The 27,562-nt window shown below is 40.6% G+C and overlaps 1 protein-coding gene across 1 annotated transcript in view; it reads right to left on the reverse strand.

Annotated features, from left to right (window-relative positions):
• Positions 1-3,963: 3,963 nt before the first annotated feature.
• Positions 3,964-27,562, reverse strand: part of MRPL48 (mitochondrial ribosomal protein L48) — a 49,677-nt gene continuing 26,078 nt past the window's right edge. The window contains exons 5-8 of the mRNA XM_005867090.2: positions 18,650-18,819; positions 7,641-7,743; positions 5,426-5,515; positions 3,964-4,431 (exon numbers count right to left, since the gene is read on the reverse strand). Of these exons, the coding sequence (XP_005867152.1) occupies positions 4,357-4,431; positions 5,426-5,515; positions 7,641-7,743; positions 18,650-18,819 (438 nt within the window). The 3' untranslated portion in view covers positions 3,964-4,356. The remainder of the gene's footprint in view (positions 4,432-5,425; positions 5,516-7,640; positions 7,744-18,649; positions 18,820-27,562) is intronic.

A 27,562-nucleotide genomic window follows, 5' to 3' on the forward strand; every position in this document is an offset into this window, starting at 1 on the left:
TGGGGAAAAAAAGGAGACATATGTACTACTATTTGTAATACTTTAAACAAGAAAATAAAATTTAAATAAATAAATAAAAGAAAGAGCCCTGGCCGGTTTGGCTCAGTGGATAGAGCGTCGGCCTGTGGACTGAAGGGTCCCAGGTTCGATTCCAGTCAAGGGCATGTACCTTGGTTGCGGGCACATCCCCAGTGGGAGGTGTGCAGGAGGCAGCTCATCGATGTTTCTCTCCCATTGATGTTTCTAACTCTCTATCCCTCTCCCTTCCTCTCTGTAAAAAATCAATAAAATACATTAAAAATATATTGAAAGAAAGAAAGAGAGAGTGTGTGTCTGGTACCTAGTAAGTAACCACTAAATGTTAGCTATTATTGTCATTTTTCTTGTGTGCTAGTCACTATCCTGAGTTACAGTATCTCATTTAATCCCTCTTAACACTCTATTAACTCACCTTTACAGAGGAGGAAATACAGGTCAGATTGAGGATCAGACTCCAAGTGTGTCTTGTTCTAGAGCCTATGCTGTTTTCTGCTCTGCTCTTTCACAAGCATCTGGTGCCTAGTATGATGCTTAACACAGTAAGTAACCACGTTTACTATGTAAACATTACTGTGCTTTTTTTTAGTGCTTTACAAAAGGAGATTATCCAGTGCAGATGCCCACAGTGTTATAGATTGGCATGGTGTTTTTGTGTGGTTTTTTTTTTTTGGTTTCAGTTCTACAGCCCACAGCTATGGAGCTAGAGTTTAAGGTGGTCCATGCCTGTCCCTGTACAATCCACACCTACCCCTGCAGAGAGGCTTGGTGTCGAGGGATGAATAGAGAGACCTCTTAGCTGGCTGTCCCCCTGGGGTAGGCCTAGGACAGACTCATGATTTGGCTCTTCCCTGCAAGGTCCTTGGCTGGGGACTTGGCCTGTGTTCAGTAGAAAGGTGCCCTGTACTGTGTTTTACTAGACGAGTAGTAAGATATTCCTCGCACTTTCACTCCCTCAGGTACAGTTGCCAGACTTTTCTTTCTTCAGAGCCTGGGTATTTTGTCTAAATGGTGAGCTGATTCCCTAAACCTGAAATTTCTGAGAATGAAAGTTATTCCAGGGGGGTTATAAGAACTAAATGAATCATTTTAGGTTTTCCAGGGAGATCAGACATTTGGAGACAAAAACGGCACAAAGAGGTCAAAGTACTACATGTAAAAAAAGCATGAGACACATTGTCCACCCCCGTCTGCAGTGCCTTTGCAGCAGGTCTAGTTTTAGACCTGCGCTTTTCTTCCTTTAAGTACTTTACATTCTAGAAACAGTGGGAACCAAGGATCTCAGCATTGCTGTGGTGTCTGAATGGCCAAAATATCCAGATTTCATTTCTTTCTCTGCAACTAAAACTCCCTTTCAGAATCCACAGTGGGCAATTTCCAGCTCTGGTGGGGGAAATAAGGCTTCTTCAGCCAGAGGAAAGGGACTAACAAAGCTGAGGAACCTACTGGCCGTAACTAGTAAAACTCCCCATTTGACCCCATCCTTCTTGAAAATTACTGATCTACAAAGAAATCCATTTCTAACCATCTCAATGTGTACTGAACCAGGAATTGAATGACCTAGGGCTATCCCTGGCTGTCACTGGTTAACTGGGTGACCTTGGACAAGTCAGTTAACTCATCTGTAAAATGAAGACCAAAACAGATTATCCCAAAGGTTATGTATTGATAGAGCCAAAACTAAAACCCAGCTATTCTGATTTCCTAATCCACTGACCTCTCTCTTCCCTCCTGCCTACCCCCTTAGTCTTTACAGCAATACTAGGCATAGTTTAACCCTGACTGAAGTATTCAAAACAGAAGTATGCTGAAGGAGTGAACTATTGATACATGTAACAACACAGATAAAACATTAGGGTAAATTAATGTAGTAAGACACAAAAGGCTACATACTGGGTGATATTTAAATAGTACTAGTTAGATCAAACCAATCTATGGCAATAGAAATGAGATTAATGGTTGCTTCTGGGGGAAAAAAAATATGAAAGAATGTAAAGGAACACACCAGCCACAATATTCTTTATCTTGATAGAAGTATAGTTTTCATGGGTGGCTGCATTTTTAAGACTGATCAAATATACATTCAAAATCTGTTTCACTATATATAAGTTATATCTTAATGGGGAAAAAAATCTTTCAAAAAAGCATGCTGAAGAAGTTTAGAAGGGAAGGTAATCTAACATTTACTGATCTCAAACTCCTAAAAGGGAATTATCTCCATCTACAGATTAGAAAACTGGTTTAATGAGATGACAATAACTCACCTGAGGCCTCAAAACTAATAAATTAGAAACTTTGGAATAGCCCAGGTTTGTCCACCTCTTTATATTAGGTTGCCTCAGGGAGGAGACTTCATCCTAGAGGCAAGAGACATACACCCCATTTGATTTCATTGCCCTTTGATCTTGGGAAAGTCCATTTCCCTCTGGCCTCAGTCTAGAGCAGGGATAGGGAACTATTTTTCTGCCAAGGGCCATTTAGGTATTTAAGACATCACTCTCAGGCCATACAAAATTATCAACTTAGCCTGGCCGGCATGGTTCAGTGGTTGAGCATCGACCTATGAACCAGGGGGTCATGGTTCAGTTCCCAGTTAGGGCATATGCCCCAGGTTGTGGGCTCAATCCCCAGTGTGGGGCGTGTAGGAGGCAGCCAATCAATGATTCTCTCTCATCACTGATGTTTCTATCTCTCCCTCTCTTCCTCTCTAAAATCAATAAAAACATATATTTTTTAAAAAGCGGTGGTACATTTACACAGTGAAATACTACTTGGCCATAAAAAGAAAGGAAACCTAACCTTTTGCAACAGCATGATGGACCTGGAGAGTATTATGCTAAGTGAAATAAGCCAGTCAGAGAAAGATAGAGATCATGATTTCACTTATATGTGGAATCTAATGAATAAAATAAACAAAATAGAAACAAACTCATAGATACAGAGAACAAACTAACAGCTGTCAGAGGGGAAGAGAGTTGGGGGTCTGGGTGAAATAGTTGAAGGGATTAAGAAGAAGAAAAAACACGCAAAAAAATAGACACAACAGTATGGTGATTACCAGAGGGAAAGTGGGGGTGGGGACAGGTAGAAGAGGGTAAAGAGGATAAATGATGATGGAGGGAGACTTTTTGGGTGGTGAACATACAATATAATATACAGATGATGTATTATAGAATTGTACACTTGAAACAATTTTATTAACCAATGTCAACCCGATATATTCAATAAATTTTTTTAAATGCTAAGAATGCTCTGAGTTCCCACAGACTTATAGGACTATCTCAGAGAAGCAGTGGGATACAGGAGAGAGGGGTCTGCCACTATTAACTGTGTGACCCTAGGAAGTCACTTCATCTCTCCAAACCTGTTTTTCCATCTATAAAATTGAGATAATACCATCAACCTCAAGGATAATCTGTATATAGTACATAGCACTTTATAAAAGCTCAACAAATGTGAGATATACTCACACACACAGATACTCATCCACATACACACTCATATACACCCTAAAAAACTGGTATAAGTTTTAGAGCTAATATAGTACCTAGCACAGAGTCTAACTGAATAAATGATAGCTGTTATCTACAGAAGAATGAATGCATTGATACTCAGAATAGAAAAATACTGGGGTCCCTTAGCATCAGCATCACCTGGAAACTTGTAAGAAATGCAAATTCTAGGCCCTCACTCTAATTACTAAATCAGAAAATCTGGAGGTAGAGTCTAGCAATTTGTGTTTTAAAAAGCCCTCCAGGTCATCCTCATGCATACTTAAGTTTGAGTACCAATGACTTAGATCAAGGTTTGATTGTTTTTATAAAGGGCCACATAAATGTTTTAGCTTTACAGTTTGTTACAACTACTGAACTCTGCCATTGAAGTGTGAAAGCAGCCATAAATGATATATAAATGAATGAGCATGGCTCTGTTTCAATAAACCTTTATTACAAAAACAGGCAATGAGGTTTGGGAACTAGATAGATGTGGTGTTTGTACAACATTGTGAATGTAATTATTCACTTTAAAATGGTTAGTTTTGTGGTATGTGAATTTCACCTCAATAAATTACTTTAAGCAAAACAAAACACACCCATCAGCAGCAAATTTTTATTAGATGGAAGATACCTAGGGTTGGCTCAATGAAAGTGGTGACAATTGGCAAGCACTCCTCCACAGAGGACAGGACGCATTCCTGGCTGTGGGGTTGGATACTTATACCCAAGGGTCAGGGTCACCTGCTTAACTTTGACCACTCAGAGAGCTCTTCCCCTGGGCACTCAATATCACCAGTGCTGGCATGAAAGAGCCTGCAATGAGCTAGTTCAACTTGGCTATCAGTTCTTCCAGTTCTGGCCGAGCTTTGAACCTTCCCTTGAAGTCTTCTTCAGTGTGCTGGGGAGAAGAAAAATAAGTGGGAATTACTGCAGAGCTTTCAATTACTCAAATACGCACAGCATCAAAAAAGGATCCACCTACCACCTCTGTAGAGAATGCATCAGAATTCAACTAGCTTTATTGAGGATCTATTATGTACCAGACTTGTATTAGGTACCATGGATTCAAAGCTGAATTGGATTTCCTCCCTGCCTTAAATGAACATATGGTTTGGTGACATAAGACAGATTTATAAAGAATTAATGTCAAAACTCTATAAGTATCACAATAAAAGCACTTAAAAAAAGAGAGAATGCCAAAATTCCCCATTAACAATAGGAAATAACAGATGCAGGACTGGATTATTTCAAATCAGCATGACCAGCACATTTTCTCCCTATATACAGATCTATAGTAATAAGCAAAGGTTTAACAAGCATGGACTCAGAACAAAGGAGGTGCATGAAGCAAATGGCATCAATCTAAGACGACCCGATATATTTGTGTCATAATACGGATCGTCTTGGCAACAAGACCCAAATATTCAGTATTGAGGCTAAAGTTCCTAAGGTATTCTAAGTTCTCCATGGCAAACTTCCTTCTGACTGGTATTCTTTACTGAATATATTCAGTCAGGGTATAGTTAAGTTTCAAATATCCAAGAACTTTTTCTATAAAATACATTTCCCCATTTGTGTTCTGATTACTTATACTGTATGTGACCTTAAATGATGCTCTTTCTGCTATACAACTGCCTGAGGGGGAGAATTTTGAGGTGTGATGGGCTCACACCTAACATCAGGATGCTGTGATGGATTTCAGCTTGTGGTCCATAAGGCATCATCCCTGAAGAGCCAGAATAATGATCACAGTAATACCAGCCTGCACACTTTTCCTGATTATTACCTGGGCTAAATTATCCACATTTCTTTATGGTTTCCAAAGCCACGTAGTCTAGATATTTTAAGCACAGGTGGGCCACCAGGGGGACTCTTCTCAAACTAGCACCTACCTCCTTCACTGACAATTTGACTCCTTCAGGAAGATTGCTTCGGATTATTTCCAAGAAAATCTCTGCAAATGTAGCACTCAAACCGCTTATCTGCAAAAGGAAAGATGCTCTAAGAGAGAGGCTGAGTCCTAAAAGGTGGTTAGAGTGTCGACCTGTGGACTGAAGGGTCTCGGGTTTGATTCCAGTCAAGGGCACATATTGTGGTGGCAGGTTCGATCCCTGGCAATAGTCAGGGTGCATGTGGGAGGCAACCAGTTGATGTACCTCTCTCTCTGTTTCTCCCCCTCCCTTCCATTCTCTCTAAAAATATCAATGGAGAAAACATCCTCGGGTGAGGATTAACAAAAAGAGAAAAAGAGGTGCTGAAAGCTAGGCGAGTGGGAGACACGGCATGGGCTCAACTGTCAGCTCCAGCAGAGCTAGACAGCGGCCTTGGGTGAAGGATTATCAGCCAGAGCTGGTTTCAGAGCCCATCTCTACAGGATTTCTCTGCCAGGGTGTCTGCTTGCTGAGAAGGTCATGTCCAATACCTGCTCCTGTAGGCAATGGATGGCATAGCTGGACCAAATAAATTAACAAATCCAGGATGACTTTCTGAGTCAATTCAAGTTAACCCATACAGACCAGGACCCTGGTGTCAGACCCTGTGCTAAGAATTCAGAGGTGAATCAGAAATGTGGTAGAAGGGTATGAGGGGGGCTACAGAAACCCACTAGAGAAGTACCTACCTAAATTAATCAGGGGAGGTCAAAGAAGCTTCTGGATGTAGTCTTGAAGAAAAACAGGAGTAAACTAGAGAATTCAACAGTAGTGGGAGTTTTCAAGGCAGAGGAAGTAATATTCAGTAAAATGTGGAGGCACAGCACATTACTAGGGAATTAAAATTAGTTCCATGTGTAGCTGGAATGAATGGAATATAAGGAAAAGCAAGAGAATGATGAAGGCAGTTAGATGCTAATCTAAAGACTTCAAATTTGATCCTACAGCCCTCAGTGGCAAGTCAGATCTGTCATAAGATATATCTCAAATAATTTATTTCTTATAATATTTAAAGAAACAAAGATTTTAAGTACTTTAATTATTTTAAAAATTAACATAGATTTAAGGTATTACTGCCTTAACATTCATTACCTTGCTGACATGTTTCTTGAGTGGATAAAAAAGAAGTGCTATCCATTGGAATATTATTTGGCAATACTGGTAAAAAGGAAGGAAGTAATAATACATGCTACAACATGGATGAACCTTGAAAACAGTATGCTAAGTGAAAGAAATTGGACATAAAGACCATATACTGTAGAATTCTATTTAAATGAAATATCCAGAAGAGGTAAAACCATAAAGGCAGAAAGTAGATTACTGGTTGCTAGGAGTCAGGGGAATGGGGAAAAGGAATGACTATTAATGGGTTCAGAGTTTCTTTTGGGGTTGATGAAAATGTTCTAATATTGACTGTGGTGATGGTTGCATAATTCTGAATATATTAAAACCCATTTAATTGTACATTTTAAGTGAGTAAATTGTATTGCATGGGAATAAAACTCAATAAAGATGTAAAAAAATGGGGGTAATGTTAACTGTGAAGTTTTAATAATAGCTCTGGGCACTTTCATGATAGTGTGGTTGTCACCCATCTGTCTCTGCAATAAAATGACAGAGAACCACTGCTAGAGCTAAAGGGAAGCAACTGAGGGGTTTTAAGCAGGAAAATGACATATGAAAGTAAAGCAAAGTTGATGAATCTAAAAGATTTTGGGGGGTAGAAGCTTTAGAATTTGGTGAATGAATGGATACCAGAGAGCAAAGAAGGGTCAAGCATTAGGCTCAAAGGTGAAGAAGATTCTAGAGACAGAGGAACAGTTCCTCTACAATTAGTTTATAAGCATTGAGTGCAGGGCACCTGTGGGACATCCCCATGGAGAAGTCCAGTAGACAAATGGATATCAGATTTGAAGCTTAACCTAGAGATCAAGACTGGAGATCTAGGCATTGTCGATATATAATGACGGTTACTAAGTTCAGGCGAATGAATGAGATTGCATAGAGGAAAGGGATTACATAAGGAGAGATGGAGGGATCAAGAACTGAAACCTGCAGAACATCATCATTCAAGGGGCAGGCTAGAGGAAGAGACGGGCTTGGTAGAAGGAGGAGTAATGTACAGAGAAGAACCAGGAGAGGCAAATACATTTCAAGTTTCTCCCAGAATACTTACCTGAACTACTCGCTCATGGGTGGTAAGAATTGCATCCACAAACATTTTACTGCCCTGCTCCGGTAGCTGCAACACCTCCATGGTTTTGGTGGGCATCGCATAACTGTGGGAAGAAAGAGTCAGCTATGGCGAGGGTCCCCTTAAGCCAGCAGCACCACTCAGTCAGGGTAGTCCCTGAGTACAGCCACTAGCGCATGCAGAGCTCCTGGAATCCAGGGCTGTTAGCTGCAGCCGGGGCAAAGTAATCAGATCCTCTTAAGCCTCCTCCAGAAGTCTCTAAACTTCCTGAAGCGACAGATGATGTCGAATACTTTTCTGCATCCCCAATCTTGCCTAATATAACACTGAATAATACCTGGTGCTTAATAAGTATTTGCTGCTATTAGAGAATAGCCAATTCTAAAAGAATCACTAGGTATGCTTTGGAGGATAACTTTGGGTATTTCCCCTCTTCTGGAGAAATGAGGCCTGAAACCCAATTGTTTTAGAGCAGGATTTCTCAACCTTAGCACTATTGACATCTTTGACCAGATAATTCATTGTTGTGGGGGGCTGGCCTACATATCCCTAAGCTCTCCCTACTAGATGCCAGTAGTACCCCCCAAGTGGTGACAATCAAAATCATCTCCAGACATTGTTAAATGTCCCCTAGTTGAGAACCACTGTAGAGTCTGTGCTCGCTATAATCAGCTTCAGCAGATCTACATGCTACAGTGGAAAGAGCACTGGACTTGGGGTCAAATGTTGGCCCTGCCACTTATTAGCAATATTTACTAAGGCGAGTCACTCCCCGCCTCTGAGAAGAGGATTACAATCTAGGCCTATAGCAATAGATTTTGTGAGGACTAGGTCTGATAGGACTGATGGCTAAACAGAAATATGGTTCATCACACTAAAGATAAATGGAATAATAATAACAGTAGAATTTCTGAATTTTCATGCCACAAAAAGCTTCATTAATTAAAAGCAGGGAGTGCCCTGACCGGTTTGGCTCAGTGGATAGAGCGTCGGCCTGTGGACTGAAGGGTCCCGGGTTCGATTCCAGCCAAGGGCATGTACCTTGGTTGCGGGCACATCCCCAGTCGGGGGTATGCAAGAGGCAGCTGATCGATGTTTCTCTCTCATCGATGTTTCTAACTCTCTATCCCTCTCCCTTCCTCTCTGTAAAAAAATCAATAAAATATATATTTAAAAAAAGCAGGGGGGCATGGTCCTCTACAGAGGGACTGCTACAAAAGGAACTTTGGTGTAATGGAAAATTGATTAGAGACATGACAGTCCTAGATTTAAATGTTGGCTCTCCTACTTATTACCTATTTGACCTTGGACAAATTAATTCAGCTTTCTGAGTCTCAGATTCTTCAGCTCTAAGATGAGGATAATAATAACTAGTTATAGGGTTGTTGCAATGGTTAAATGATTAAACTAGTTATTATTTGCCTGATTTACTGTGCCTACAAATGCCAGTTCCCTTGCTCTATAAACAGTGAGTAAATGCTAGGTATTGCAAATTCTTCCAAGCAGCCTCTCTAAATAACATCCCCTCCCACGTTTCAGCACAATCTCTGATCTCCTCTTCCAATTCAAATTTGATAGTACCCATATATAAAATAAAATGACATGTTCATAGAGTTGTTATGGAAGATCAAGTAAAATAACTATGTAAAAGCTTTCAGGAATGTAAAACATGCTATTTTTCCTTTTTGACATTCTGCAGATAAGACTACTAAAGGGAGTTGTCCATTCCTGCTACTGAGCATACATTTTATCCTTCAACACTTATTTTACTAAGATTTCATTGATTTGTTTATTTATTCATCCATTCATTTAATAAACACTTACCGAGAGCCTCCTCTGTCCTAGGCACTCTGGTGGGCATTATGTAGCTTGCGCTTAAAAGGAGTTCACTAAGAGTGTTTTGTACAGACAGGTAAGTAGATGAACATCTTCACCACATTAAGGCAGAGACAATAACAGGGATGTACCAAATATTATAGGGACAAGAGGAAGAGAAGTGGGGATCAGAGAAGGCTTCATAGATGAAGCAGTATCAAGATGTAAAGAATGAACAGAGTTGTTTGCCCCCAAAAGTGCAGCAGTTATCTAAAGGCAAGGAGACATGAGAGGCTCTCAAAGAGAACCAACAGAAAAGCCAGACATAGTTTGATAAGGAAATACTAGGAACTCTGGTCATTAAAGTAGAATAGGCCTTTGAGTAGTAAGAGTATAATTTTCCATTCGTTTCTATACTTTTCAGATATTCTATAATAAACATTGCTTGGATAATCACATAGTAAAAACAGAAGGGAAGAAATGAAATAACAATTTCAAGAGTCAACTTATCAAGAAAAATAATGTTACCTTTTGGGAATACTGCCTAAGACAGGGCAGAAGGGAGCCGGCTGGGGTGCTAGGGAACTTAGAATCTGTGGACTCTACTATATAGAAGATATACCTCCATTTTAAACAATGTAAGTGGACTTAAACAAAAAGTAAGAGTAGCCTTTAAGAGAGTGGTGCTGGGTGATGCTGTTCCTCTCCAAAGAGCACAGGGGCTAGGACAGGGGTGGGCAAACTTTTTGACTTGAGGGCCACAATGGGTTCTTAAACTGGACCGGAGGGCCGGAACAAAAGCATGGATGGAGTGTTTGTGTGAACTAATATAAATTCAAAGTAAACATCATTACATAAAAGGGTACGGTCTTTTTTTTTTTTTTTTTTTAGTTTTTTTCATTTCAAACGGGCCGGATCCGGCCCGCGGGCCGTAGTTTGCCCACGGCTGGGCTAGGATCAGGTTTAGGCTTGGAAGCTGCTCCCAGATGAGTCATATTTTCATCTCTCCAGGCGACTGCTCAGTAAGGGAGGCAGGCAAGTTAAGGGACCTGCATGCGAGGCCCCTTCCTCTCCTCTTCTAGGTTAGTTGCAGCTATAGCAAAGCAGACCATTTATAGAACAAAAGCCAGCACACTGCTCCTTTGCCCAATTCCCCCTCAAGGTCAAAGCACTACCCCACACTCCCAGAGGAAAATGGATCATGATGAAATGAAAGTCAAAAGAAAAAATTATTTCATCTCTGAAAAGCTAGGCAGTGAGAATGCCTAACCATACAGTGGTCTAAAAACCTCAATCAATGCAGAGAAGAGAGTTGCTGAAAATAAATATCTCTTTATGCTCTGTGCTATTTGGAGCAAAGAGTCAGGAAGAGGCAAAAAAAAAAAAAAAAAAAAAAAAAAAGCACATCATTCATTTTGCTGTTCTAGGAATCATGCCCATGCTTATTGGAACTCAGTCCAAATCAACGAATATTTATTCATTGCCTACTATGTGTCAGGTACTAGGCAAGGTCTTAGGATTATTAGACAGACAGCTGATGGAGACAGAAACAATCCTTGCCTTATGGATCTTAGAGTCTAATAAGGAAGACTAATAAAAGTCAAATAATTACAAGGATAAGGAATGACTGCTATGAAAGGGAAGTTAAGTAACCTTCACTTCTACTAAAGATATAATATAGAAACTAATTTAAGAGTTTCTCTAAAGAAGTGACATTCAAGATGAAACCTAAGGAAAAAGCAGGAGTTAGGTGAAGGGGAAAGAGTATTATAAGCTCTGGAGAGCATATGCAAACGTCTTTGGGTGGGAAGGAGCAAAAACAAAGCTAGTGTAATTGGAGGGAAAGGGAGAAGGAAGTATGAGTTAAAGCAAGAGAGGCAAGCCCAGACACCCTGGAGCACTTGGTATAAGCCATGTGAGGACTTTTAATTTGATCCTAAAGGAATGGGAAACCATGGAAGGAATTTACGTATGGGAGTAACATGATCTTACTTACATTCAAGAAACATCACAATGAAAGCTGTGTGGAGTACTAGTTAGGAGGAATTGAGAATTTGGAGAAAAAAAAAAAGTGGGTTCAAATCCAGATCTTGCCATTTATTAGGTATACTAGAGGCCCGTTGCATGAAGAGATTCGTGCAATAGGCCTTCCCTTCCCCTGGGTGCCGGCACTGGTTTTCCTCCGGCACCCGGGACCCAGGCCTTCACTGCTCGGGCCGGGAGCCTTCAGTCTTTGCTCCGCCGCTTCGTGCCTACGTATGCAAATTAACTGCCATCTTTGTTGGGTTAATTTGCATACTCTCCTGATTGGCTGGTGAGCGTAGCAGAGGGAAGGTCAATTTACATGTTTGTCTATTTTTAAGTAAGATGGCTATAGGCAAACTTTAATAATTAATTAATTATCCCATCTAATGGAAGAGTAATATGCAAATTGACCATCACTTCAACACACAAGATGGCCGCCCCCATGTGGACACAAGATGGCCAGCAGGGGAGGGCAGTTGTGGGTGATCAGGCCAGCAGGGGAGGGCAATTGGGAGGGACCAGGCCTAAAAGGGAGGGCAGTTGGGGGCGATCAGGCCTGCAGAGGAGGGCAGCTGGGGGGGACCCAGGTCTGTAGAGGAGGGCAGTTGGGGGGAACCAGCCCTATAGGAGAGGGCAGTTGGGGGCAACCAGGCCTGCAGGGGAGGACAGTTAGGGGTAACCAGGCTGGCAGGGGAGGGCAGTTAGGGGCAATCGGGCCAGCAGGGGAGCAGTTAGGCGTTGATCAGGCTGGCAGGGGAGTGGTTAGGGACAATCAGGCAGGCGAGTGGTTGGGAGCCAGCAATCCTGGATTGTGAGAGGGATGTCCCAGATTAGAGAGGGTGCAGGCTGGGCTGAGGGACACACACACCCCCGTGCACAAATTTCGTGTACTGGGCCTCTAGTAATAATAATAATAGCATCTAAGAGTTGCTGGGAACTGTTGTAAGCACTTCAAATATATCAACTCCCTTAATTTTTACTATAGTCTTTTTAGGTAGGTACTTTAACTCCATTTCATAGATGAGGAAACGAAGACACAAAGAGGTTAAGTAAACTGCCCAGTGTCAGACAATAAGAATATGGTAGCCCTGGCTCATATAGCTCAGTTGGTTGAGTGTTGTCCCATGCACCAAAAGGTAGCTGGTTCGATTTCCAGTCAAGGCACATGCCTGGGTTTCAGGCTCAATCCCCAGGAGGGGGCATAGAGGAGGCAGCCAATTGATGTTTCTCTCTTTCTCTTTCTCCCCTACCCCTCTCTCTCAAATCAATAAAAACATATTGAAAAAAGAAGAAGAAGAAGAATACGGCAGAGCATAAGTAAAACCTGGATGGTTTGGCTCCAGAGTTGAGCTTTGATTCACTATGTACAAAGTGCTTGTTTGAATTAAGTAAGAATATATAAAAAAGTACTTATCAGAGTGGCTGGCTGATAGTAGCTCAACAAATGCTACTGCCCTCCTGCCTTTACCCAAATACAGCCAGAGTTTTCCACAGCTGGGTTTTATTCTTTTTATTTTTTTAATCCTCACCCAAGGGTATTTTTCCATTGATTTTTAGAGAGAGTGGAAATGAGAAGAAAAGAGAGAAATATTGATGTGAGAGAAACATATCGACTGGTTGCCTCCTGCACGAGCCCTGACCAGGGCCCGGGCCGGGGAGGAGACTACAACCAAAGTACGTGCCCCTGACCAGAACTGTACCTAGGACCCTTAGGTCCGCAGGCTGACGCTCTATCTACTGAGCCAAAACGCCTAGGGCTACAGCTGGGTTTTAAAAACAGCACCTTTTAAAAAGTCCTGAAAATTTAAAACACTATTCCAGGGAGTTGATTCACTGTAGGTAAGATAACACTGTGTAAATGAAATTTAATGTTTCTTTGCTACCACAACCTCTGAGAAGCTACCCCTAAACCCTGCCAGCTGGGGAAAAAAAAAATCTTTTTTTAAAAAATATATTTTTATTGATTTTTTTACAGAGAGGAAGGGAGAGGGATAGAGAGTCAGAAACATCGATGAGAGAGAAACATCGATCAGCTGCCTCCTGCACAACCCCTACTGGGGACGTGCCCACAACCAAGGTACATGCCCTTGACCGGAATCGAACCTGGGACCCTTCAGTCCGCAGGCCAATGCTCTATCCACTGAGCCAAACCGGTTATGGCGAAAAAAAATCTCTTCATTAATTATTATTATTTAGAATGTTGCAATATGTCATTCTCTGCTAAATGCTATCATATACTATTTTATTTAATTTTCAGAACTCAGAGAAATAAGAAAATTATCATCCCATTTATGAAGAAGAGGTAACTGAGGTTCAGAATTTCCCAAGGTCATATTGCCAATAACTGGTACAACTTGAATTTAAATCAGGTAGTTTGATTCCAGAATTGGTACTGTGTTACTCAAAGTGTGGTCCAGAGACAAGTTGCTGGTGAGCAAACTGCATGGTATCAGTCCAGGAAAAGATAAGGAGCATGCAACAGTCACTAAACACACTATTTAACTCAGCCAACCATTTTTTTTTCAATAGCAAGATTTTTTTGATGAAGGAAGCAAAGCATGAATGCACATTTTGGCATAAGCTTCTGACATCTTCGTGCAGTGCTACTTTGAAAGGTATTGCTCTAAATTGTTATACTATTCTGCTTCTTGAACTGGCACTGTACTTTAACTTTCACTTACCATGTTCCACATTATGTTAAAATTATTTCTGTGTGCTTGTGTGCACACACACATGTACATATAATCCCTGAAATCAGGAACATCCACCTTAGTATCATCCAGTTAAAATGCCTAGTACAGTGCTTACCACATGAGCAAGAAAGGGCTCAATCAATAGATTTTAATCAATTAATTGAAAGCACTGTCATTAAACTTTAGGAAATGTATACCATACAGCTGGGTTGTATAGTCATATTGAAGAACCTGTCATTCTTGCAACAATGGCTTAACGTTCCCCATGTGGCAGGCAGGCCCTGGTCTAGGTGCTGAAGAAATAAAGAACACAGTCCCCATCTAGTCAGTGGGGAGAGGAGCTGACACATGAATAGACGATTACAGCCCAAAGCACTAAGTGACATGATAGAGGTGCGTGTCAAGTGCTGAAAGAACAACTGATTCTCTGGGGCATCAGAAATAGATAAAGCATATCTTTAGGCCCAACACAATTGAAGTACTATCTGCTGTGAGAGATAAAATCACACCTTACAGTCTTCTAAATAGCACATTTAGCGCAATTATACTCTAAGTTATAAAGGTTCAAAAGTTCATATTTGGCTTAATGACTTAAAATAAGACCCTATAGCCCGGCTGGTGTGGCTCAGTTGGTTGAGCATCATCCCATGCACCATGAGGTTGCTGGTTCAATTCCCAGGCAGGCACATGCCCTGGTTGTGGGCTCGATCTCCAGTAGGGGGCATGAAGAAGGCAGCTGATCAATGTTTCTCTCTGATCGATGTTTCTATCTCTCCCACTCCCTTCCTCTCTCTGAAATCAATAAAAACATATATTTTTAAAAAAATCCTATAGAATTAAAAATACTGGAGTCAGGCAGAACTAGGTTAAATCCAGGCAATTTACTAGTTCTGTGACTTTTGGCTATTCTGAGACTTGGTTTCTTCATCTGTACAATGAGAATCCTATCTAATAATAGACAAACCTGGTAATTAACCGTACCTTCGCTACCATCGCCATTGGCTGATCAGCACGATATGCAAATTAACCGCCAACAAAGATGGCGGCTAATTTGCATACTGCGGGCAGGGCGGGACACCGGGAGCCGCCATCCAGGCCCCTGTGTGTGACCCCAGGAGCCGCCAGAAAGCCAGGCCGCAGGCAAGGCGGCCCCCCGGGACCCAGGAGCCTCCTTGCCTGCCGCCCATGATCGTGATCATGATCGGAAAGCCAGGCCACAGGCAAGGTGGCCCCCCGGGACCCAGGAGCCGCCTTGCCTGCCGCCCGTGATTGTAATCGTGAACAGAAAGCCGGGCTGCAGGCAAGGCGGCCCCCTAGAACCCAGGAGCCCGTCGGCGAGGTCTGCAGTGAAGCAGCGATCAAGCTATGAGGGGGAGGGTGGGGGGCGGAAGGAGCTACAGGAGCAGCTCTGGCCGGAGACTGAAGACTCCGGCCGGAGCGAGGAGCAAAGACTGAAGGCTCCAGCCACAGCGAAGACTGTGTCTAGAGCGAAGATGGAAGGCGGTGGCCAGAGTGAAGGTCTGGGTCCCGGGTGCCAGAGGAAAACTGGTGCTGGCAGCCAGGGGAAAGAAGGCCTATTGCACGAATCTTCGTGCAACGGGCCTCTAGTATATTAATATCTGTCAATTGAGAAAGAGTATAATTTTTGCCATATCCATATATTGTGCCATGTACTACCTTGTCACAATGGCAAACCACCCCAAGTATTATTTATTAAATATTTTTCTTTAAGTCAACACACTTAAAATTAATTTGAAAAAGAAACTTGAGATGTGGAACAACTGGAACTCATGTTGCTGATGAGGGAAAAAATGGTATAGCCAATTTGGCAAACAGTTTGGCAGCTTCTTATAAATTTAAACATAAGTTACACTTAACCATTTGACCCCACAATCATACTCCTAGAGAAATGAAAACTTAAGTTCTCACAAAAAACCTGTACATGTTTATAGTGGCTTTATTCACAATTGCCCCAAACTGAAAACAACACAAATGTTCTTCAGCTGGTGAATGGATAAACATACATATATTCAATGATATGCTTATCAGCAACAAAAAGGAGCAATTTGACACTGGCAATAAATGCATAAATCTCAAATACATTATCTTAAGTGAAGAAATAAAGAACACAGTCCCCATCTAGTCAGTGGGGAGGGGAGCTGACGCATGAATAGGCAATTACAGCACAAAGCACTAAGTGACGTGATAGAGGTATGTGATTCACAAAGAAAAATACTGTATGATTTCATTAATATTACATTCTGGAAAAGGCAAAAACTATAGGGACAGAAAATAGATCTGTATTTGCCAGGGACTGGGGGTATGGGGAGGGAACTTCTTGGGATGATGAAAATGTTCTATTTCTTGATTATGATGGTATTTACTCTCTACTGTGTGTATCTGTCAAAACTCAGAAATTGATCACTAAGAGGGTGAATTTTTACTGCATGTAAATTATATATCAATAAACCTGACTTTATGTTCCTACTACAAATGGAAAACCAGTATCAGCTGTCATAAGTAGAAAGTAAGTTAAAAATAAATACAATGAAAACAAAATAATGTTATAAAATTCTAGCTAAATTCTATTGGTAGCCAAAGACGCGAACCAGAGGTTGCCTCTCTGTTATAAAGATTAGGAAGTGTTAGAGTGGTGTTAAGAACATACCAGAACCACACAAAGAATTTATCCTTGACATATTAAGTTGAATGAGAATTTAAAAGGGCATCCCACATTTTCTGAAACACTGAGGTAAGTTATATAAAGTGCTTGGCCTGGAGCAGATAGTGAGTAAATGTTAGTTCTCCTCTCCTACAGTTTTCCAACAAATCCAAAGAGTAAATGAAGAGCAGAGCAAGCAAAGAATACCTAAATAAATGGGGACATATACCATCTTAATGAATCAAAGGAATTAAAATAGATAAAATGTCAATTCTCCTCAAATTTATCTACAGATTCAACACAATCCTAACAAAATTCCATCAGGCTCTTTTCTGTAGAAATCAACAAACTAGTTCTAAAATGTTTATGAAAAACCTAGAATAGCCAGAATAATGTTGAAAAATAAGAACGAAGTTTTAGTTCAGTAATCAAGCTACCGTAATCAAGATACTGTGGTATTGGCAATGTAATAGAGAATAGAAATAGATCTAAACATACATGGTTAATTGACTTTCAGAAGATGTTAAGACAAATCAATGAAGAAAGAAAATCTTTTTAACAAATGGTATTTGAACAATTGGATATGTATATTTAAAAAAAAAAAGAACTTTGACCCATATCTCACACCATATACAAAAATAACTCCAAATGGATCACAGACCTAAAAGTAAAACTTAAAACTATAGAACTTCTACCAGAAAACATAGGAGAATATCTTTGTGATGTTGGATTAGGCAAAGATTTCTTAGATCTGATACCAAAAGCATGAACAATAAGAGAAAAAACTGATAAATTGAACTTCATCAAACTTAAACTCCTGCCCTCTAAAAGACTCAGATAAAAAGGTAACAAGATAAGCCATAGACTGGGAGAAAATATTTGCAGAACACATACTGTAAAAGAACTGGTATCCAAAAACAGATTGTAAAACTTTAATAATTCAGCAATAAAAAAAAACCCAGTTTTAAAAGTAGACAAAAGATTTGGACACATCATCAAAGAAGATATACGGAAGGTAAATGAGCCCATGAAAAGATGCTCAACATCATTTATTTATTAGGGAAGTGAAAATTAAAACCACTGTGAGATACCAGTATGTATGTATTAGAATACCCTTTAAAAAAATTTGACAATACCAAGTACTGACCAGAATAAGGAGTTACTGGAACTCTCATATGTTGCTGGTGGGAATACAAAATGGTGTATCTAGTTTAGAAACCAGTTTGGCGGTATCTTACAAAGTTAAACATACATTCACTATGCAACCCCTAAATCCCAATCTTAAGTAATTATCCAGGAGAAAAGAAGACATATGACCCACAAAACCTGTATGAGAATGATTACGGCAGCTTTGTTAATAATTACCAACAAACTGGAGACAATCCAAAAGTACATCAACTGGTGAATTAAAATCACCATTTAATGGAATACTGCTCAGTAATAAAATACTTACAAAAACATGGATAACTTTTAAACACATTATGGCAAGTGAAAGAGGCCAGACAAACAGCTGCATATTGTATGATTCTACTTACATGATGTACAACAGGGACAGAAAATCAATTGGTAGTTGCCAGGGATGTGAAAGGGACAGAAAGGGGAGGAGATTGACTATACCTGGGCACCAGGAAACTTTTGGGGTTAATAAAACTTTTATATTTTGATTGTGGCAAAGTATATCTAAAAAGGGTGAATTTTACCACATGTAAATTATATCTCAAAACCTCATTTATCAACAACAAAGCAGAGCATGCTACCCACACCAAGAATATTTCATACAAAGACAGCCTTCATACCTTTCCTCCACTTTAATGGAGAGATGGTTGCAGAGGTTGTGAACATATTGGGCATAACTCTCTGCCAGGGCCATATCATATGAAGTCATGTGAATGTTCAAAACCCCATATTCGTAATCTGTCCCCAAATTAATGGCTCTCAATTCCACTGTTCTCTTCTTCTTCTTGGGCTAAACAGAAAACAAAAAGAGAAAGAAGATAAACCAAACTATTATATAAGAAATTCTAACTTTACAAAAAAAATTTTTTTTAATTAATCTTTCATATAAATTTACCACTTTTTTCTCAGGTTACCGTACCTACAAAATGAAGTTCTCCTGGAAAGGAATGGGCAGCTTCCCTTGCCAGTCTGGGCTGTGACATCAGCCAATGAAAGGCAAGGGAATATTGCTGGCATTACTTTAAGATGAATACAGTGACTGTCTTCTACAATTAACTTGTCTTGAGACTCACCTTCCATCAAGAAAGTTTCTCAACTAGAAATAATCAAACCTACATAAATGCCCATCAAGAGAGGGAACTTGTTAAATAAATCATGGAACACCCATTTACAAGCACATTTTGCAGCTGTAAGAAGGAAAAAGAAATTTCTTTATGTACTGATATGGAAAAGCCTTTAAAATAAATTAGATGATAAAAGCAAACTGTAGAATAACATGTTTAGACATGTCATACATATAAAAAAGGGTAGGTATGCCATATATGCAAAAAGAATAGGTGTGTGTGTGTGTGTGTGTGTAATTACATAGATATTTATTTGCTTGTATATCCAAAAAAATATCTCTAAAAGGATGCACAAATATACTATATCATTGACCTAAATGTAAATGTTAAAATCATTACTAGTGAGGGAACTAGATGGCTGGAGCATAGAGGTGGAAAGGAGACTTTTTATACTATTTCTCTTCTATCCTATATAATAAAAGGCTAATATGCAAATTGACCAAATGGCGGAACGACCCGTCACTATACGCACTGACCACCAGGGTGCAGGCGCTCAACGCAAGAGCTGCCCCCTGGTGGTCAGTGCACTCCCATAGGGGGAGCGCTGCTCAGCCAGAAGCCGGGTTCACAGCTGGCAAGTGCAGCGGCGGTGGTGGGAGCCTCTCCTGCCTCTGCAGCAGCGCTAAGGGTGTCCGACTGACAGCTTAGGCCATTAGTCAGACATCCCCCAGCAGGGGCTCCACTGCGAGAGGGTGCAGGCCACGCTGAGGGACCTGCCCCCTGCAAGTGCACAAATTTTGTGTACAGGGCCTCTAGTATTTTTTATAATGTGAATCTTTTATCAATTCAAAATTAGAATATACTGTTTTTTTAAAAATTAGTAAAAATTTTATTGTCATATAATACATTGAAAAATGCATAATTATACATCTCAACCAATTTCCACAAAGTTAAAATACCTGTTTAATCAGTATCCTAAACAAGAAATACCAACACCCAAAAAAATCTCCTGCCCCCCAAATTGGTAACCACTATTCTGACTTCTAAAACCAGAGGGTTATTTTGCTTGTTTTTTTGAAATTTGCAAAAATGAAAGAATTCACTATATTCTCTTTTGTGTCTGGCTTCTTTCATTCATTATGTTTGTAAGATTCATCATATATTAGGTAAAACAACAGTTCTTTCCTAGTCTATTGTATGAATGTGTTACAATTTATTTATCCTTTTTACTGTTGATGGGAATTTGGGTGACTTCCAGTGTGGGGCCATTATGAATAAGAGCATTGCTAACAATGTTCTTGTATGTATTTTCAATGAACATATGTATGCAATTTTGTTGTAGATATACCTAGAACCTGAACTAATGAGTTACAGATTATGCATATGTTCATCTTTAGTAAATAGTCTCAAAGAGCTTTACAAAGTGCTTTCCAATCTAGACTCCCACCAGAGCAAGTGAGAGTTCTAATTGCTCTCCTTCTTGCTAACAGTTAAAAAACTCGGTATAGTCATGTTTTCTAATTTGTTTGAGGCATTCTGGTTGGTATGAAGTAGTAATGAATTAGGGGTTTAACTTGCATATCCTTTAAGTCTGTTGAGCCTGAGAACCTTCCCATATGTTCATTAGCCATTTGGATGCTCTCTTTTGTTACCTGCCTATTCAAATATTTTGCCCATTTTTTAAAATTGGGTCATCTGCCTTTCTCATATCAATTTGAAGAAGTTTTTTCCTTTGTTCAGTAAATATCTTCTCCCTCTCAGGAGCTTCCCCTTTCACTTTAAAAAATATATATATGTTTTTATTGATTCAGAGAGAGGAAGGGAGAGGCAGAGAGAGTTAGAAATATCAATGATGAGAGAGAATCATTGTTCAGCTACCTTCTGTATGCCCCCCACTGGGGATTGAGCCCGCAATCCGAGCACGTACTCTGATCAGGAATCAAACTGTGACCTCCTGGTTCATAGGTCAGTGCCCAACCCCTCACACTGGCTGAGCCCCTTTCACTTTTTTTTTTTTTAACATACTACTTCTGAATTACTTTAATTTATTTCACTACTAGAGGCCAGGTACACGAAATTCATGCATGGGTAGGGTCCCTAGGCCTGGCCTGTGATCAGGGCTGATCTGTGGGGCAACCAGTGGGGTGATCAAGGGGTGGGGTGGGGAGGGGCCCCGCTGGCATCTGCCTTGGCTGGCCTGGGGCCTGCGGGCTGGGGGCAGCTTCTGCATTGAGTGTCTGCCCCCTGGTGGTCAGTGTGCATCATAGCAACCGGTCATTCCACCATTCAGTAAATTCTCATATTAGGCTTTTATTATATAGGATTTTATTTTATTTTATTTTTTGGTTAATCTTCACCTGAGGATAATTTTTTCCATGATTTTTTTAGAGAGAGTGGAAGGAAGGGAAAGGGAGAGAGAAAGAGAAACATCAATGTGAAAGAGACACATTGACTGGTTGTCTCCCATACGTACCCTGATTGGGGCTGGGAATCAAACCTACAACCCAGGTACATGCCCTTGACCAGGAATTGAACCCAAGACCCTTTAGTCTGAGGCCATCGCTTCAACCACAAGCAAAACTGGCTAGGGCCCCTGGCACTTTTTACTTGTGCATTTTGATAAGCAGAAATTCTAATTTTTAATGTAATTCAATTTATTCATTCTTTTGTAGTTATAGTGATTTTTGTGTCCGGTTTAAGAAGTCTACCTTAAGATCATGAAGATATTCTTGTATGTTATCTTCTAGCAGTTTGATGATTTTAACATTTACATTTAGATCTACAGCTCATTTTTTAAGTGATTTTTGTATATGGTATGAAATAGGAATCAAGAGCCATTTTTTTCCCCACATGATCACCAGTCCAGTTAACCCAGCACCATTGCATGTCACTTTCATCATATAAGTATCCACAGACATGTGGATCTGCTCCTGTAGTTTTTATTCTATTCCACTGGACTATTTGTCTATCCTTGAGCCAAAACCACACTGTCCTAATTACTGGAGATTTATAATAAATTTGAAGTTTGGTAGAAATCATTTTTTTTTTTTTAGGAAAAAGGAAAACAGCCGAAACCGGTTTGGCTCGGTGGATAGAGCGTCGGCCTGCGGACTGAAAGGTCCCAGGTTCGATTCCGGTCAAGGGCATGTACCTGGGTTGCGGGCACATCCCCAGTAGGAGGTGTGCAGGAGGCAGCTGATCAATGTTTCTCTCTCATCAGTGTTTCTAACTCTCTATCCCTCTCCCTTCCTCTCTGTAAAAAATCAATAAAATATATTTAAAAAAAGAAAAAAAGAAAAGAAAAAGGAAAACAAATCTATCTCTATTTACATGTCTTAGTCATCCCTATCTAACAGCCAACAGCCTAGTGGCTGCCACAGCAGGGTGGTTCCTGGCAGAGCACCTGGAATGGTTCTCGTACATCACTGCTCTCCAGGTCAGTCTAAGAGAGCAGGTGCCCAATATGGGGAAGCAGGGAGAGGACTCAGACAGTCCTTTCATGAGGCCAGTAATACTGATGACTGGCCTGATCTCACAAGGGTGTTCTGAGAACTTAAAACACTGTATGTAAAGTCGTTAATACAATCTGTGGCACTAAGCACTCAATAAATATTAACTTTTAATACTATTTTCATTCCATTTTTAAAAAAATATATTTTTATTGATTTCAGACAGGAAGGGAGAGGGGGAGAGAAATAGAAACATTAATGATGAGAAGGAATCATTGCTCGGCTGCCTCCTGCACACCCCCTACTGGGGATCAAGCCCGCAATCCAGGCATGTGCCCTTGATGGGAATCAAACCCGGGACCCTTCAGTCCGCAGGCCGACACTCCACCCACTGAACCAAACTGGCTAGGGCTATTTTCATTCTTATATTCCTCAGATTTAACACAGGGCCTGGCAGAGAAAATATGCAATGATGCACTATTTTAGAATTTTAGAACAGGACAGCATTTAGAGATGATTTTGTCCTAGTTCTTCATCTTTGCAGGGGAAGAATATGAAGCCCAGAGAGATTAAATAAGTCCCCCAGAGTCACACAGCCAGACAGGATAGATCCTAGAACTAAAGCCTAGATCTGACCCTCCCCCGCCAAATGCAGGGATTTTTCCGCTGCAGCCTCTGCATTCCTGAAGTTCTTAACAGTGGTGTCCACCCCAAGGTCCCCAGTTTGCAGTGAGTGAGACACTCCCCTCTAGAGACCAACCATCAAGGAGCAGCTTGGCTCTCTCTTCAGAGGCCACCACACCCGTGGCCAAATGCGGCAATCCAGGCTTTTCATACTGACAGCCAGCACTGCAGTCAGATCTGTGAAGAATGCTGAGTAGGAATGCAATGGGGAGCGGCTGAAATTTTCCAGCACAGAGAGAAGGAGCTTTTTCTTAACCAGGGAAAATGCCAGGGCTTTTCAAAGGTGTCGCTTTAGGGGAACAAAAAAAGAAAGCTGATCTCTCTTGCTTTTCCGTGTTGGCCTAGATATGCCTGGAGCGATCCACACCATCAGGAGCCTATTGTGATATTAGATTTCAGTTCTGAGCCAGGGCACAGAATAACCAGCAAGAGCTTGAATGCACAGAATATCAGTCACTAATTCCTATAATTTTATCTGCATAATCTTTTTCACATCATTTCCTTCTTTTCTTTTCTAAATGCCTGAGTTCAGGCCTTCATGACTGCCATGGATGTACATGACTAGAGCTGTGATTTGGGGAGGCCACCCTGACCGCACATGAAGGAGAGCCAGGCAGGAAAAGAAGGGAGGCTAGGAGTAAGGTGGCAGGGAAGATGGACTACTGTCCACCATCAAACTTTGGTACTCCTATGAATAACCTGGATTCACTGTCGGGTGGCCCAGGTGGCCATTCTTAGATCCTTGTAGGATTGCACTATGATCCCCAAAACGAACCATGGGATACATTACTAAACCATTTTTATACAGAAATATCCACATTATTACCCTGTTTCACAGACAGAAAACTAAGGTCCTCTGAAGGCACATGACTTGCCCAGGTTACTGGGAAACTTTGCTGGGAAAGAGCAGGTAGAGGAAGGAGTCTTATTAGAATCACAGGCTGCTATAGGTGGGAAGGATCTTAGAGATGATTTAGTCTCTCCTTCCTCCCCTCCCTAATTTTACACAAGGGGGATGTTGAGGCCCAGAAAGGGGAAATGACTGGCTTAAGGTTACAATAGTAAGGAAATGACAAAGGTAACCACTTTGTGTCTAGCAGCTCAGGCTCTCTCCTCTAGCTTCTGCAAATAGTATCACTATAAGTGGCATCCTCCAGGGTGGGAAAGTTGGGAAGGCACTGTATCATCCTCAAATGAAAAGGCTGAAATGCTGAATGTATATTCAGCTTCCAGAAATTCTGCCAATGGAAATATAAAAATTTACACTTGGGATCTTGAATGATTTGGTGATGGTACTCTGAACAGCCCATAATGAGCTGGAAGGTGCATAGAAATCAAGTGATTATGTTTACAACTCAATGTGGCACACTCACAAGACATACACCAAACAGAAGACCTGGCACTCACTGGGTGACGTTGCATAAAGAGCACTAGACTTAGATGGAAGCCAAAGAAAATTGACTCAAATCCTGTCTGCTTAGTCACTACTTGACATTGACTGTCCTCTCTAGGTGTCAGTTTGTTCATCTTTAACACTTAAGGCTCTTGTAAGGCTAAAAATATTGAAGTTATATGAAATGGAAATAGCATAGACATTAGATGAATTCTGACCATCCTCAGTTCAAATACTGGCTTTGGAAATTACTAGCCATTTGGGGAAGTCATTTAATCACTCTGAGTCTTATATTCCTTAAACATGAAGGAGAGCCAGGCAGGAAAAGAAGGGAGGCTAGGAGAATTTAATAACTACATTTAATAACCACATGATATCGGATGATCAAATTAAATATACCATTTGTACAATGAAATAATGTTTTTAAAACGCCAGCATATAGCAGTTATAGCATCTAGTATGTAGTAGTTAATAATGGTATCTTTTAAAAAGGTTGAGTAATGTACGTAGAACTATGATTACTATAAAATAGAGGTAAGCATGCTCCTGGTATCCTATTGGTATGCTTTACAGAATAATATTAAGCACCTGCTGTGTGCAAAGTGCTGATTCAACTGCTCTAAGAAAAGACACCAAAGAAATAGAAAATAGTCCCAGGCCTCAAGGAGCTTACAGGTCAGAGAGAAAGAAAAGACACATTTGAAAGAGCAGATCCTCTCAATCCTATATAATAAAAGGCTAATATGCAAACTGTCCCCTCGACTGGGAGTTCAACCAGGGGGCGGGGCTGACCGGCCAACTGCCCATGGCCCCTCCCCCGGGCTGGCCCAGCCCGATCGGCCGATCGGGGTGGGCCAGCTGGACCCCACCCATGCACGAATTCGTGCACTGGGCCTCTAGTTTAATCATAAAGAGCAGCCCGCTTCCCATGGAACAAACTACCTTGCTGCACCATGCTGATTATGCCTCTAAGGGGAACCAAGAAAAACCACCTCAGATGGGTACAGTTGAAAGGGCAGTGAGCAATCTATAGTAGTTACTGAATAAATGGTATCTTTTGGTGTATGGGATGATGCTCCAACTAGCTGAACCACCCAGCCAGGGCTAATAAGTGGTATCTTTAAAAAGATTGATCCAGACCTGCCTACTCCTCAGGGTTTCATGTACCCTCATCCCCTAGTGTCCATTTGAAACACCAGGATTAAAAACTATTAAAAGTTTCCCAACTGCATCTCCAGGATCAATGTCTTCTCACCTTTGCCCAGAATGTTTCCCCTCCCTGTAAAGTGTTTGACTCTTTTTTATTTTTTAAATATATTTTATTGATTTTTTTTACAGAGAGGAAGGGAGAGGGATAGAGAGTTAGAAACATCAATGAGAGAGAAACATCGATCAGCTGCCTCCTGCACACCCCCTACTGGGGATGTTGCCCGCAACCAAGGTACATGCCCTTGACCGGAATCGAACCTGGGACCCTTCAGTCCGCAGGCCGACGCTCTATCCACTGAGCCAAACCGGTTAGGGCTTAAAGTGTTTGACTCTTTACCCCATACCCTTAATGTGAGTAAATCCTATTCATTTTTTAAGACTCAGCTCATGCTCTTCCAGAAAGCCTACTATGATTCCTCAGACAAAGTTAGGTACTACTCCTCTGTGTTTCCACAGCAACTCCTTAATACACTACTATCATTTATCACATGTATTCATTTATTCGACAAATATTTACTGACCACTAGCGATGGGTCAGATAAGGGTTATCATTAGGGATATGATAGTAATATAGCCATAGTCTCTGCTCACTGAAGCTTGCAACCTATCAGGAAAGGCATATACAGAACAAATAATATAAAGAGATGAATGTTTCAAGGGAGGATAATAGAGTGCTATGGGATTATAAAAAGAGAAACTAATGCTATCATCATTATCACCACTTACAGGCTATTTGTACCAGACACTGTGCTAAGTATTTAAAATTCTCTTATTTAACTTACTCCTCACAACAACATTGGGAAGTATAATTCCCTATTTAAGCCAAGGAAACTGGCTTGGAAAAGTTAAGCAAACATACCCAAGGGCATGCAACTAAGAAGCATCAGAGCCAAATCTTTAACTCAGGTCTGTCTAATCTCAAACCATTTATCTTAACTTCTGTCTTATCCTTTAAGGAAAGTATTCAGAGCTTGCCAGTTTCTTCAATATCTATTCCCTCCTCTTCCTTTGATAGTGGAACTGCTGGGTTTTAGCTGGGCACATGACCATTCATAATAAAATGTACATTCCCAACGAGGCATGGTTATGTGCCTTCCCTTGCCGCTTCCTGCTGAATGGAATGTAGACATGGCTGAAGAGGGAGCAGCCATCTCAGATATGAGACAGAAGCAATATGATGTGTGGCAAAACCAAAAGCTGGAAGAATATCTATTTATACTTTTAGGTGAAAGAAATAAGCTTCTATCTTATTTAAGCCCTTGATTAAGTGGATCTATTATGGCAGCCAAACCACTATTTCAGTTCATATAAGAAGGTACTATGTGACATTCATTTCTCTATTCCTAGAGCCCAACAATATTAAATGTTGAATTGAACTGAACTGAATTCTGGTACTGTCATTTACTAGCCATATGGTCACAGAGAAATCATTTATGCGCATCAGTTTCCTTTTCCACCCTGCCTACCTCACAGGATAGTTGGTGAATCAAAAGGCCTGGTTTTCAAATTTGTTGGTTGCAAAAAGCCAACAAAAAAATCATGTTTTTCTTTGTGGAACAACATGAAATACTCATCAACATACTTTCATCATATACAACAAAAACAATTTCACTAGAAAAAATATTATATAAATGGAGTTCTCTGCATCTCAAAAAATATGAAAACATATATGAGTTTCTCTGTTAATATTTGTTTTTATCAAGTAAAACTGATGGGAGAAAATTTTGAAATTTA

The sequence above is a fragment of the Myotis brandtii genome, unplaced genomic scaffold (genome assembly GCF_000412655.1).
Source record: "Myotis brandtii unplaced genomic scaffold, ASM41265v1 scaffold244, whole genome shotgun sequence".
NCBI classification, from domain to species: domain Eukaryota; kingdom Metazoa; phylum Chordata; class Mammalia; order Chiroptera; family Vespertilionidae; genus Myotis; species Myotis brandtii.